At 37.5% G+C, this 15,598-nt stretch overlaps 2 protein-coding genes across 2 annotated transcripts; both read right to left on the bottom strand.

Annotated features, from left to right (window-relative positions):
* LOC102180856 (olfactory receptor 4K15-like) lies at positions 1-972 on the bottom strand. The gene has a single exon (XM_005685572.1). The coding sequence runs from the start codon at positions 970-972 to the stop codon at positions 1-3; it is 972 nt and encodes a 323-aa protein (XP_005685629.1).
* Positions 14,025-14,981, bottom strand: LOC102180597 (olfactory receptor 4K2). Its single transcript, XM_005685571.2, has one exon. The coding sequence runs from the start codon at positions 14,979-14,981 to the stop codon at positions 14,025-14,027; it is 957 nt and encodes a 318-aa protein (XP_005685628.2).

The raw sequence follows: 15,598 nt of genomic DNA on the forward strand, positions 1-15,598 counted from the left end.
TCAACTCAACACATCTAGTCTTAGGTGAGACAGTTGAGAAGGCAGCCTAGAACATACATAGCGGGTCTTCAGTTTATGCATTGCCAATTTCACCTCTTTGTTTCTCAGTGTGTAGATTATGGGGTTCAATATAGGTGTGAAAACTGTAGAGAACACAGAAAGGACTTTATCCACTGGGAAGCTGCTGAAAGGCCAGGCATAGATGAAGATACAGGGCCCAAAAAAGAGCGTAACCACAATGATGTGGGCAGTCAGAGTGCTGCGGGCCTTGGCCATGTCCATTGAGGAACGACGTTGCACAGTGACCAGGATGGCTGTGTAGGAGACCAGCAAGAGCAAGAATGAGGCCACCCCCATGAGACCACTATCCAAAAGCATCAACACTTCAGGGACATATGTATCCGTACAGGCAAGTTTGATGACCAAAGTAAGGTCACAGTAATAACTGTTCACAACATTTGGACCACAGAAAGGCAGGTTTACAGTGAAAGCTAATTGGCTCAAGGAGTGCATGACCCCAATCACCCAAGAGCCTACTACCAGACCTGTACATTTACACACGTTCATGATGGTTGCATAATGGAGAGGTTTGCATATGGCTACATATCTGTCATATGCCATAGCTACAAGGAGAACCATCTCACCACCAGCAAAGACATGGAGTAAGAATATCTGGGCCATGCAGCCCTCGAAGGAGATGGTCTTGGGTTCATGAAGGAAATCATGAATCATCTTGGGGGTTGCATAAGTGGCCAGGAAGACATCAAGTATAGAAAGATTACTGAGCATTATGTACATAGGTGTATGCAGGGCAGGTTCAGAGATCACTGTGAGTACAATGAGGAGGTTGCCCAGCACAATGATGATATACAAGAAATTAAACAACATGAAGAAGAAATACTGGAGCTCCCAGGAACTGGAGAGCCCCAGCAGCACAAACTCAGCCACCCTAGAATTATTTTCTTGGTTCATGAAGTACCTACAAAGGAAAACATTCATTTTTATCAAGAGCAAAAAAAGTAGACCCTGATCCTAAAAGGTTCTTCTCAACATTAATTTAAAATGCTCTAGAGTTGTTTCTAATAGAAAATGTTTTATCTACAATTTTAACAAAGAGATTCTTCTCTCAATTATCCTTACTGATGAAGGATAGCTAAGAGGTGCAGATGCAGGAAGTCAACACTTTATTTTATACACTTGTGGGTCAAATATGAGGCTAAGCAAAACAATAAATCTCCATTGCAAATACAACAATTAATAGGAAGAGCTAAGGTGTCCAGAATCTTGTATTGCCTTCTTGCCTGGATGATTTTCATTACCCATTTGGGATTATCCACAAGCAGCTTCAATCCTTAGAGAAGTCTCAGAGGCCACACTTACAAGGAAAAGACCTGCAATTTTTGCTATGCAAGTCTCTCTCCTCTTGCCTCGGTCTTTTTTCTGTTACTTAATTTCCACTACATCATTAAAACCATTTAATCTATGTTGTCTCTGAAGTTATTAGAGCTGTTTTGGTTTGAAGCACAGTCCCTTTGAAGCTAACATTGTATCATATGAAAAGAAGTAAACTGAGATGACCAGAATATAGCACAGAACATCAATAGATAAAGTGACAGCCATGAATGCAAAGATCTGACTTAGTTAACACAGATCATTTGAAGGCAGAGTGCAGCATTTCACTTATCAACTCAGAAACCTTCCAAAAGATGAATTATATTCAGTATATGGAATTTCTAGGTTTTTGTCTAGAATTTCTCGGACCTAGTGAAGTAAGATATCTCCTTTTAAAAATATCCAGCAACACAATGATTTCTAATTAGGCATAAGTTGAGATAAGCAATAAGTGAAAACATGAATTACAAGATAATACACAATTGAGAAAATAAACACTTTGCCAATAGATTATAAAATAATCCTTTCTGCCTATGTTCTCTCTGCAGCTTCTTTGGAACAATGCAGAGAGAGCTTTTGAGAATTCATTTAAAAAAATATGTTTTAGAAGCACAAGAACATTTTTTTAAAGAAAAGGTTTCTCACTTTTCATTTTCTAAGTTATAATTAGAAGTGATAAGGGTCAGTCTCTGTAAAAAATAGTGTAAAAAGCATAATGTCAGTGGGCAAAATTGTTTAGTTTGGAAGTGTTTTCACATACATTTTGTGTGCATTAAAGTACTTATAATAATCTGGCGAGGAGGAGATTATTGTCCACATTTTTCATATGTGGAAATAGAGTATTAGAAAAGTTAACTAACATGCTCAATACATCCAGAACCTCATCCCAGGGCTTTAAAACCCTTTCCACAATCCTTGATAATAGAGTCTCTAATAGAATCTAAAAAGTATGGTTTAAGAGGTTGTGACAAATGGAATTATCCAGATTGGAAGATGAGAGGAGTTGAGTTTAGACAGTTGATGTAAATTGCATTTAATATTACTTAATGTACCATAAATGACTTTGATAATAAAGGCCCTTTCTAGTTAAAAAGATAGGAGGTCATATATATTTGGTTAATGCATTTTGCTTAAAGAGATAAATTTAAGTTTCAAATGTATTAGCTTGGAAAATTGTATTCTCTGAAAATATTTTCTAGATGAGTTATTGCTATCTGATGCTTTACAAAGATTCTCCCAAAAATTTGAATGTTAAAAAATAATCAAGAGAATGAACAATGAATGCTGTGATGAAATAACCTAAACATTCCAAAGGACATCTAGGTTACAACTATCACCTGGAATGGAATGGGCATCCTCCACTGCATTCTCTTGTGGGGAAGGGAATTTGTATCCAAGAGGAGTAAGTATGGGTCTAAGCAAGCATTCTTGATAATACCTTTTAATTTTGTCAGTCTCCTATGAAATGACAACTTTCTATTAGTGAAAATGAATGAGAAATTAATAAGTGTGGAAGGAGGAGAAGAAAAATGCCAGAAATCCTCAAGGAGAGTAACACTGTGGCCTACTGAGTGCCATTTTTGTCTGTGTATTGGACTGGGCTAGGATAAACTGCTATAAATACAAAATATTATGGAGAAGGAAATGGCAACCCACTCCATTATTCTTGCCTGGAGAATCCCATGGACAGAGAAACCTGGCAGGCTACTGCCTATGGTGTTACACAGAGTCGGACACAACTAAAGCAACTTAGCATGCACATGGATATGCCTCTAGAAAACCTCCTCTGCTCAGAAGACCTTAAAATAAAATTTAGCTTAAATATTACCGATATAGATCCTTAAATCATTTTCTATCATTATCAAAGGAAAATTTTATGTGCCAGACTAACATGAGTGTTAATATTATGTGGTTGACGTAAAAGAATTTCAACTAAATTGTAAATCCAAGCATCACAAGTCATTGTTCCAAGTTTCTTTCTCTAGTTAAAGGTCCCAACCCATTTTAAAGAAAGAAATCCCAAGCAAGTGGATCAAGCAAGTGCTTGACACTAAGTGAAGAAAACCTACCAAGTTTACTTATCTGCAGATCTCAAGAAAGTTGAAACAAGTTTTGGTTTCTTTCAAATCAAATACTCCTATAAGAAAGCTGCATCAGATGTAAAACTATAAAAAAAAATTGACTTAGACAAACCACCTCTTCTTTACAACACTTTATTTCACCTTTTTCTCAATTTATTATTTCTCTATTTGGTTCAGGACTAGGGAATGAACTGGAACTGTGGGAGGTCTAATGTGTCCCATGGTGATTCTTTGTCACTAGATGTTTGCTGGTTTGTTGTTTCAGTTCAGAGAGCCAAATCACTTTCCGTTTTCCCTCAGCTCCCAGAGTTCTGAACCTGCATCTTACTTCCACTGATTACAGGCAGTGTGTTTCAAATTGATTTAGGGAAATCTGACACAGGAACTTATGAAATATTTTATGAAGAATTGAATCTTTAGTGACATTTTCCACCTTAATGAGAATATGGAAAAACTCAGCATAGAATATCGGATCCCCCAAAATCAGTTCAATTCAGGTTCAGTCGCTCAGTCGTGTCCAACTCTTTGTGACCCCATGAATTACAGCACACCAGGCCTCCCTGTCCAACACCAAATCCCGGAGTTCACAGGACTCATGTCCATCGAGTCAGTGATGCCATCCAGCCATCTCATCCTGGGTCCTACCGTTCTCCTCCTGCCCCAAATCTCTCCCAGCATCAGAGTCTTTTCCAATGAGTCAACTCTTCACATGAGGTGGCCAAAGTACTGGAGCTTCAGCTTTAGCATCATTCCTTCCAAAGAAATCCCAGGGCTGATCTCCTTCAGAATAGACTGGTTGGATCTCCTTGCAGTCCAAGGGACCCTCAAGAGCCTTCTCCAACACCACAATTCAAAAGCATCAATTCTTCGGCGCTCAGTCCTCTTCACAGTCCAACTCTCACATCCATACATGACCACAGGAAAAACCATAGCCTTGACTAGATGGATCTTAGTCAGCAAAGTAATATCTCTGCTTTTGAATATGCTATCTAGGTTGGTCATAACTTTTCTTCTAAGGAGTAAGCATCTTTTAATTTCATGGCTGCAGTCACCATCTGCAGTGATTTTGGAACCCCAAAAAATAAAGTCTGACACTGTTTCCACTGTTTCCCCATCTATTTCCCATGAAGTGATGGGACCAGATGCCATGATCTTCGTTTTCTGAATGTTGAGCTTTAAGCCAACTTTTTCACTCTCCTCTTTTACTTTCATCAAGAGGCCTTTTAGTTCCTCTTCACTTTCTGCCATAAGGGTGGTGTCATCTGCATATCTGAGGTGATTGATATTTCTCCCGGCAATCTTGATTCCAGCTTGTGTTTCTTCCAGTCCAGTGTTTCTCATGATGTACTCTGCATAGAAGTTAAATAAGCAGGGTGACGATATACAGCCTTGACATACTCCTTTTCCTATTTGAAACCAGTCTGTTGTTCCATGTCCAGTTCTAACTGTTGCTTCCTGACCTGCATACAGGTTTCTCAAGAGGCAGGTCAGGTGGTCTAGCATTCCCATCTCTTTCCGAATTTCCCACAGTTTATTGTGATCCACACAGTCAAAGGCTTTGGCATAGTCAATAAAGCAGAACTAGATGTTTTTCTGGAACTCTCTTGCTTTTTCCATGATCTAGCGGATGTTGGCAATTTGATCTCTGGTTACTCTGCCTTTTTTAAAACCAGCTTGAACATCAGGAAGTTCATGGTTCATGTATTGCTAAAGCCTGGCTTGGAGAATTTTGAGCATTACTTTACTAGCATGTGAGATGAGTCCAATTGTGCAGTAGTTCGAGCATTCTTTGGCATTGCCTTTCTTTGGGATTGGAATGAAAACTGACCTTTTCCAGTCCTGTGGCCACTGCTGAGTTTTCCAAATTTGCTGGCATCTTGAGTGCAGCACTTTCACAGCATCATCTTTTAGGGTTTGAAACAGCTTAACTGGAATTCCATCACCGCCACTAGCTTTGTTCGCAGTGATGCTTTCCAAGGCCCACTTGACTTCACATTCCAAGATGTCTGGCTCTAGATTAGTGATCACATCATCCTGATTATCTGGGTCATGAAGATCTTTTTTGTACAGTTCTTCTGTGTATTCTTGCCACCTGCTCTTAATATCTTCTGCTTCTGTTAGGTTCAGACCATTTCTGTCCTTTATCAAGCCCATCTTTGCATGAAATGTTCCCTTGGTATCTCTAATTTTCTTGAAGAGATCTCTAGTCTTTTCCCATTCTGTTGTTTTCCTCTATTTCTTTGCATTGATCGCTAAAGAAGGCTTTCTTATCTCTTCTTGCTATTCTTTGGAACTCTGCATTCAGATGCATATATCTTTCCTTTTCTCCTTTGCTTTTTGCCTCTCTTCTTTTCATAGCCATTTGTAAGGCCTCCCCAGACAGCCATTTTGCTTTTTTGCATTTCTTTTCCATGGGGATGGTCTTGATTCTTGTCTCCTGTACAATGTCACGAACCTCATTCCATAGTTCATCAGGCACTCTATCTATCAGATCTAGACCCTTAAATCTGTTTCCCACTTCCACTATATAATCATAAGGGATTTGACTTAGGTCCTACCTGAATGGTCTAGTGGTTTTCCCTACTTTCTTCAATTTAAGTCTGAATCTGGCAATAAGGAGTTCAGGATCTGAGCCACAGTCAGCTCCTGGTTTTGTTTTGTTGACTGTATAGAGCTTCTCCATCTTTGGCTGCAAAGAATATAATCAATCTGATTTTGGTGTTGACTATCTGGTGATTTCAATGTGTAGAGTCTTCTCTTGTGTTGTTGGAAGAGGGTGTTTGCTATGACCAGTGCATTTTGTTGGCAAAACTCTGTTAGCCTGCCCTGCTTCATTCCTTATTCCAAGGCCAAATTTGCCTGTTACTCCAGGTGTTTCTTGACTTCCTACTTAAGAATATATAATAAAGTCCTCTTTTAATCTCAACTATTAAAAAATCATTAATAGAGCATCCAATGAGAATATTTTCACATACTTAACATAAATCCTGGTTATAACATATTATATGAGAATATCATACTGGGGTTTGATGTACTAATTTTTTAATGTAGGAGTTTTACACATAGATTTACAAGTGAAACTGACCTGTAGTGTTTTGAAGTTGTGCTATCTACATCCATTTTTGGTGCTGAGACAATGATAGACTCATAAAATGAGTAAAAATATTCAGAACAGAATTTTTATTCCCTAGCATTATCTGTTCTTTGAAGTTTTGGAAGACTTTGTACTTAAAATTGAATGTGTCCTGTGATTTATAAGGTAGTATCTTTAACCTCTTTTTCAACATGTTCCATAGCTATTGACATCTTCAGTTTTCTTCTTCTCCTTAAGAAAATGTGGTAACTTATTTTTTTTTAGGAAATTAACAAATTCATCTGTGTAAATCTGTCATCTTCTGCTTTTATTTAACATTCTTTAATTGTTTAATCTCCTCAGCATGTGAATCGATGACCAATTTTCTAATCTCCAGTGATACATGTATAGCATAGGTCCTTTTTATTTTATTCAGTCCTGGTCTTTTCTTTCCTTTTTTTGGCCTGTCCAAGAACTATTCGGTTGGCCAAAAAGTTACTTTGGAGTTTTCCATAAGATGCTATGGAAAAACCCAAATGAACTTTTTTAACCAACTCAGTACATTTTTATTTCACTGATAAATGCACTAAGTCATTTGTCTTTATTTGAAGAACTTGTTTTTAAAGTAGAACTATACTGAAATATCATCTCTCACATACTGGCAAAAATTCAAAATTTCATATCATACTGTCTTGACCAGACCAGAGACACTCTCATATACAGCAAGTGGGATGCAAAATGCAGAAACTTATTCTAGAAGTGCACTTGGACAGGGAGGCCTGGCGTGCTGCAGTCCATGGAATCGCAGAGTCAGACATGACTGCGTGAATGAACTGAACTGAACTGAACTGATGCAAAGAACAGACTCATTGGAAAAGACCCTGATGCTGGGAAAGATTGAGGGCAGGAGGAGAAGGGGACGACAGAAGATGAGATGGTTGGATGGCATCACCGACTTGATGTACATGAGTGTGAGAAAGCTCCGGGAGTTTGTGATGAACAGGGAAGCCTGGCATGCTGCAGTACATGGGGTCACAAAGAGTCACACACGACTGGGTGACTGAACTGAACTGAGTGCAGTGATCCGCAACCTTTTAGGCACCAAGGACTGATTCATGCAAGACGGTTTTTCCACAGACCTGGCTGGGGAGTCGGGAGTAGTTCAGGTGGTAATGCAAGCTATAGGAAGCAATGGGGAGCAGTGGTTTCTGTTTTCTTCACTGAAGGCTAAGCAATATAATTATACCAGACAAGATGAAAAAGTTAATAGATAGATATTTAATTGGGTTAAAACAAATTTGTAAGTGTGCTTTCAAGCACTAGTATTTTCAGTCTAAGATACACTTTCCCCTTTTAGTTTCCTTTGGTGGGTGGTGGATGATGAAAAGGCGAAAATTAAACTTTTATTGATGGCTTCAGAGTCTTAGCACAATTCTCAGGCAAAAAACAGGGTCAGGCAAATTGGTGATAGGCTAGAGATTATTAGCCATAAAAAGACTACTAGAGATAGGAAAAAACCTGGAACCTCCAGGCCTAAATATTTTCTTTAATAACAAAGTAAATTTTAAAGAGATAGTAAATGTAAATCTCCCTACACTGGCAATGTAACTTACCAGAGTAAAATATAAAACACAAACATGATGGTGACTGCAGCCATGAAATTAAAAGACGCTTACTCCTTGGAAGAAAAGTTATGACAAACCTAGATAGCATATTCAAAAGCAGAGACATTACTTTGCTGACTAAGGTCCGTCTAGTCAAGGCTATGGTTTTTCCTGTGGTCATGTATGGATGTGAGAGTTGGACTGTGAAGAAGGCTGAGCACAGAAGAATTGATGCTTTTGAACTGTGGTGTTGGAGAAGACTCTTGAGAGTCCCTTGGACTGCAAGGAGATCCAACCAGTCCATTCTGAAGGAGATCAGCCCTGGGATTTCTTTGGAAAAAATGCTGCTAAAGCTGAAACTCCAGTACTTTGGCCACCTCATGTGAAGAGTTGACTCATTGGAAAAGACTTTGATGGTGGGAGGGACTGGGAGCAGGAGGAGAAGGGGACAACAGAGGATGAGATGGCTGGATGGCATCACTGACTCGATGGACGTGAATCTGGGTGAACTCTGGGAGTTGGTGATGGACAGGGAGGCCTGGCGTGCTGCGATTCATGGGGTCGCAAAGAGTCAGACATGACTGAGCAACTGAACTGAACTGAACTGATTAATAGCTATTAATAGATGTTGGGATATGCGTATGTGTGTGTGTATATATGTTTGTATTTAACAAAAATCAGATATAAGCAAATAAAATGTCAACTAAATTATACTAGCAACCATACAGATTGCATCAACCCATGATCCATGTCACAGTTCCAAACTTATTTGGATGTTGGTTCTTCTGATTCCATCATAAGTTGTGCATATTTACCTCATGGTATAACTAATAGCATTGAACATAATTCACAATAAGAAGTACACTGATCTTTATAAATTAATCATCATTACTGGAGCATATAAGAAAGACTGTCAAATTGCTCAGTGGATTTTATTGTCATCTGAGAGTAAATTACCAGAGTAAAATATAAAAATGCAAGAAGTTCACATGAATTAGATTTATATGACTGCTTTTTCCTCCTTGTTTCCCATCTGGATACATGCATCCAAAAATAACCAAGTAAAATAATAATAAGGAAAACATGGGAAGAGAAGAGGGTTATTTCAACTTTCTCGTCAATTTTGCTTTAAGTGTTTTGTTTAAATGCTCATTTGAAAAGTAGGTTATTTTGCTTTTTGTTGTTGTTGCTCATTGTTTAAGTTTGGAAACAAAGAGTATAAACATGTTGAAATGGTAGCATCTACCGAGAACTTCTTCCACTTGGCACCAGAGTCCAGTAATCACATTATGCCATGCCTTTATCAATGTAGAAAAATTCTTCACATAAACACAAGTTCATATACAAGTTATACTTATCTAAGTTAGTATTCACTAATCTGTGCATTTATCTATGTCTTCACCATAATAATACAGAGGATCAGTCAAGGCTATGGTTTTTCCAGTGGTTATGTATGGATGTGAGAGTTGGACTGTGAAGAAGGCTGAGCGCCGAAGAATTGATGCTTTTGAACTGTGGTGTTGGAGAAGACTCTTGAGAGTCCCTTGAACTGCAAGGAGATCCAACCAGTCCATTCTGAAGGAGATCAGCCCTGGGATTTCTTTGGAAGGAATGATGCTAAAGCTGAAACTCCAGTACTTGGGCCACCTCGTGCGAAGAGTTGACTCATTGGAAAAGACTTTGATGCTGGGAGGGATTGGGGGCAGGAGGAGAAGGGGACGACCGAGAATGAAATGGCTGGATGGCATCACGGACTCAATGGACATGAGTCTGGGTGAACTCCGGGAGATGGTGATGGACAGGGAGGCCTGGCGTGCTGCGATTCATGGGGTCACAAAGAGTCAGACACGACTGAGCGACTGAACTGACTGACAAATGATCAAATATCACTTTTCTTATTCCAGCCATAATTGTGGTGACTATCCAGTCTAAAATCAATTATTTAATAATTATGCATTATATAGAAGCAATCACATAGTAGTTAAACAACAATTTAGAAGTTCTCTTGATTCACAAAAATTATTAGCAGTGAGAAAAACAAGTTTCTAGAGGTTTGAATTAATGTAAGAACCTGTGTAGTTTTCTAGTGGAAGTTACTTTTAATTTTCCTTAGTTAATTAATACACACTAATTTTATGCACATACATACAGACATAACGAGCTTCCCTGGTAGCTCAGCGGTAACGAATCCGCTTGTCAATACAGGAGATGTGGGTTCAATCCCTGGGTCCGGAAGATTCACTGGAGGAGGAAATGGTAACCCACTCCAGTATTCTTGCCTGGGAAATCACATGGACAGAGGAGCCTGGCAGGCCACAGTCTATGGGGTTGCAAAGAGTCAAATACAACTTAGCAACTGAGCAAAACAATAAGAAAACAGACACAAATACTTTAAATTTATAAAACAAAAATTTACTTGTCAAATTAAACATGTTGTTAGTTCAGGAGAGTACCAAGGTCCTTAAAAATACCCAGAGTTTTTTAGAATTATACTTTACTAACATGTATTGAATACATATTGTGTGCTTTATATGAATAACTTCCTTTATTCCTTAAAAAACTCTGTGATGTAGGTGCCATTACCATGTTCTTTTACACATGCAGAAACTGAGGCAAAGGTACTTTAGGTATCTTGCCCAAGTTTGCAGCACCAAAAAGCAGTAAAACAGGCATTTAACCCTGGTAGAAACACACCAGAGTCTAACATTTTTGTAGAAGTCTAGCTTCTACACTCAGGGTAGATCCAGGTTATGCAGAGCCTAAATATAGGTAATATAAGGTCACTTCTATAAGAAAAAAAGAGTCAAAATTTTGAACAAGTTCTTGCTGGGATCCATTCCAGGGCTTTTGAAGAAACGCATGCAGAGGAGGGGTCTAAACCTTAGCCTTCAATGTAAATCCACCATCATCACACTGTATAATATTTTGAAATGTTCCTCAAATATTTTTGGAAGTATATAAAATGTATATCCTTTATGGATTTTATTGTCATTACATATATCCAATTGCGGAGAAGGTGATGGCACCCCACTCCAGTACTCTTGCCTGGAAAATCCCGTGGATGGAGGAGCCTGGTAGGCTGTGGTCCATGGGGTCGCGAAGAGTCAGACACGACTGAGCGACTTCCCTTTCACTTTTCACTTTCATGCATTGGAGAAGGAAATGGCAACCCACTCCAGAGTTCTTGCCTGGAGAATCCCAGGGACGGGGGAGCCTGGTGGGCTGCTGTCTATGGGGTCGCACAGAGTCAGACACGACTGAAGTGATTTAGCAGTAGTAGCAGTAGCAGTATATCCAATTGCTTCATGTATTGCAATTTACATTTTGTCATTTCATCTGGACCTGACTTTTACAGTTTTTTTTTTCACCTGCATTTTATAATATTGGTTAATTGTACTAAACAGCTTCTTAAAATTTTTAAGAACTCATAGGTTTGGTATTGCCAAGCTTCCCAAACACCTAAGGGAATATGAAATTGTTTGTCAACATACTCTTCTTATAAATTCTCCATCTCCCGATGTTCCCTCAAATGTGTTATTGGAAATTCAGATAATTTAAAGCTATCCTCAACCTGGTATGTTTATACTAGCTGGTTTCTCTTCATCTAGCATGCTTTATAAAACATTATTTCTGCCTTTAGATGCCCTAGTGGCAAATGGCACCATCTTTCCTGTTTTAGGAGCCTGTGGCCATTAGATTATATTTACCCTTGGTTAAAGAGTGTCAGCAGCATGTTGAGGAGACACGGCAACAAATTAATCCACCTGTGGCTCCTAATTAAGATTTTAGAGTTTATGTAATGTGTAGAAGTATCCTGCATGATGACTCCTCGTGCTGAGCCATCAGAGAAAGTGGTAGTTCTCTTTATATATGGAAGTTGTCCAGAGGCTATCAATGGCCCTTTTCATTCTCAGCTAGACAAACTTACTATCAATCCAACTACTCAATCTCATTATTGACTTGCCTTACAGAGTTATCTGCTGATGAGTTATACTGTTGAGAGTTTGGCAAATGCCCTTGAGTTTTAGAATTATCCACAAAAGCACTGAAGATTGATGACATCCCTTTAAAAAGACTCCACAGTTTTACTTTGCAAAACCCCATTCATTTAAAAACAATTCCTGTTCAAATAAAGATATTATTTGAAAGCATTACTTGGAGCATTTCTAAAACAGCAGATAGAAAAATTCTATGTAAATATGTTCCTTAATCCTGAACATATTTGCACATGTAACTGAAACAGAAAAAATTTATGCATACAACCAAAATTTGTCCATCTGTATCCCTATTTCAAATAGAATTAACCTATTATTTTGCAACTATAGACACATTTTATTCTTGTGTTAATACTGCAGATGATTTTATTCAACAATTTAAAAAATGCCTAGTTTGAACACAATATCACACTTTTAAACTGTAAGCATCCCTTTGTTTAATATTTTAATTAATAAAATTAAAAACACATACTAAGGAAGAAAAACATTTCTCATCATTTGGCTTAAAATGAAAAGTTAAGAATTTCATTTTCTTAAATTCTCTCTTGTTAGTGGTATTTAATGCATATATAATTTTTGGTTTTCTCTGATTGTTCAATAATGCCAGAAAAGAATAACAACTTGATATTTATCAAACACTGTGGTGGCAACTGATCTTTCCTTTTGTAAATACAATTTGGATAATATATTGGGCACCATATTTTGTAAGTATAATTTAGTAAATTCCAAATAACAGTTAATTCTTTAAGATTTGTCATCAACTAAGCCGATGATTTGCAAAGTAAAGCATCCAGGAGATATCATGACTTAAATTACCTGCATTTCCAGTATCTACCAGCAGGTGGTAGTGATATCTCGTGTACCTTCAGCCTAATTTTGAACCTAGCACTTTCTTAAAAGTATTAGAAAAAAAAAAAAAAAAAAAATTTCCTGACAGAAATACACTTATTATATTGACAATGTATTACTAATCACAAATTTATTTTCGCATCCAAATATTAAGAGGAAGAAATAATTTAACAAAAGTGTAAAACAATATAATACTTTAAAGAAAAGCATAAACTTTCCATTAATTCACTATCATATACTGTATCTTTCATTTCATTCTAGTTTCAACTTTCCAGGCATTAAACTGACATTAGGGTCTGTATGAAGCAAAGTGTACTGTTTTGAAACTCATTTCATAATATCTTCTACTGGCAGAATTTTCTAGCCTCTTTATTCAGTCTATATTAACAGAAGGAGTTATCATGAATGTGTTTCTTGTTAGCTAAAAGTGAGTGTCTACTTACAGCACTCACTTTGGACTCTATAAACATTTATAATGAAATATACTCAAGCTTTCTTTAATAGAACTCACAAATTTGTTTAAATGTTAAGTAGTAATGTCAGGAATGTGCATAGATAATCATTGCTTATTGATCAGAGGCTACTCCTATAGCTGTATTGAATTTGTAAGGCTTACAGAAATTTACTAATTTGTCATACTTTAGAGTTCTCTGAGTAGCTCCATTGTTAGTTGTATGTAAATGTCATTATCTTCTAGTTATCCTTTGATCAATACTTCCTCTTCTCATTTTCTATTCTTCTTTTCCAATGAATAGAATGCTAATATTGAATTTACTAACTGAAGAAACCACTCTTAACCTTTTTATAGATATTCTTTGCTTCTGGAAAAATTTGCTTCTGTCAGTTTGCTTTTCTGAAATTTAAAATGTATTTAAAATATCTGTATGAGGATAGTTTTAACATGAACTTGTGATTTCACAAATTTTGGCAATTTCAAGTTGATAATAACCTGAGAAATAAAAGCCCAATATGTTCTGTGTGCACAAAAAATGTAGCAATTAATACCCAGGAATAAAACTAGATATTAAAACTAAAAATAATGCAATGGAGTTGCCTTGTTAGAATTTAGAAGCTTATTCTTCAGTTTCCTCATGGCTATCTTCACTTCCTGATTTCTCAAAGTATAGATTACTGGGTTCAGAATGGGAGTAAAAATGGTATAAAACACAGATAGAATCTTGTCTATCAGAAAACTGCTTAGTGGCCACATATAGATGAAGATGCAGGGTCCAAAGAACATGAAGACAACAATGAAATGAGCTGTGCAGGTAGAAAAAACCTTAGATGTTCCTTTTGAAGAATGATTTCTGATAGCAACCAAGACAACAACATAAGAACTGAATAGAAGAATAAAGCAGGACAAGGCAATGATGCCACTTGTTGAGATCATAAAGAGGCCCAGGACATAAGTATTTACACATGCTAGTTGGAATACCACAGGAAGGTCACAGAAAAAGCTATCTACCTCACTGGGACCACAGAATGGCAATGTAAGAGCGAATATGACCTGGCTCATTGAGTGCATGACTCCTACAACCCAGGAAACCCCCACAAGGGCAACACACGTCTGGGGACTTATGATTGAAGCATAGTGGAGAGGCTTGCATATTGCAATATACCTATCAAAAGACATAGCCATTAGCAAAATGATCTCAGTGCCTGTAAAAAGGTGTAGAAAAAATATCTGGGTGATGCAACCATCAAAGGCGATGGTTTTGTGTCCACTGAGGTAGTCTGTAATCATCTTAGGGGTTGCAAAGGAAGCAAGAGACATATCAATGATGGAAAGGTTGGTGAGCAGGAAGTACATGGGGAAGTGCAGATGAGAGTCGGCTATCACTGTGATGACTATGAGGCTATTACCCACCATTGTTGCCACATACAAGAGCGAAAACACCACAAAGAAAAATGTCTGTAGTTCCCAGGATTTAGAGAGTCCTAGCAAAACAAAATCAGAAACTGCAGACTCGTTCACCACATCCATCATCCTGATTGATAGTTGGAAACCTGCATCAAGGGAAAAGAAAAAAAGTTCAAGAGAAAATATGATTCTATTGAAGCAAAGCCCAGATTCATTTTCATAGACTTCATTTCCTCTAGGAAAACTTATCTTTAGTATTCTTTCCACCTGCATTGGCTATATTGATTTGAAAGGTAAGATATTAGGGATCATGGTGAAATACCACTTAAGTCATAGATGTTGAAAATACCACTTTCCTTCCTAGTGCTAATGGACAATCCAAATGAGATTGGCCTTTGTAATTTTAAAGATAAGAACTCACATTAAGGAAGCACTTACTCTGGGCTGACTGTGTGTTAAATGCATACACACACACACACACACACACACACACACACACACACATACACACACACACAGGTTTAGTCATTTAGAAACTCATCCATACTGAGAGTATGGATTTCCATAAGGTTATCCATAGTGAAAGAACATTAAAAATTATATCGCATATAAAGTGACATGGTCTCTTAAGCAACGTTATGGACAGACTTTACAGTTGCAAAGCTCTTATAAGTTTATAGAGAATCATTAACATCTTTATGGATAAAATTCATCTGATTGAGACCTACTAGAAACACTAAGAA

Source organism: Capra hircus, chromosome 10 (genome assembly GCF_001704415.2).
Source record: "Capra hircus breed San Clemente chromosome 10, ASM170441v1, whole genome shotgun sequence".
Classification (NCBI taxonomy): domain Eukaryota; kingdom Metazoa; phylum Chordata; class Mammalia; order Artiodactyla; family Bovidae; genus Capra; species Capra hircus.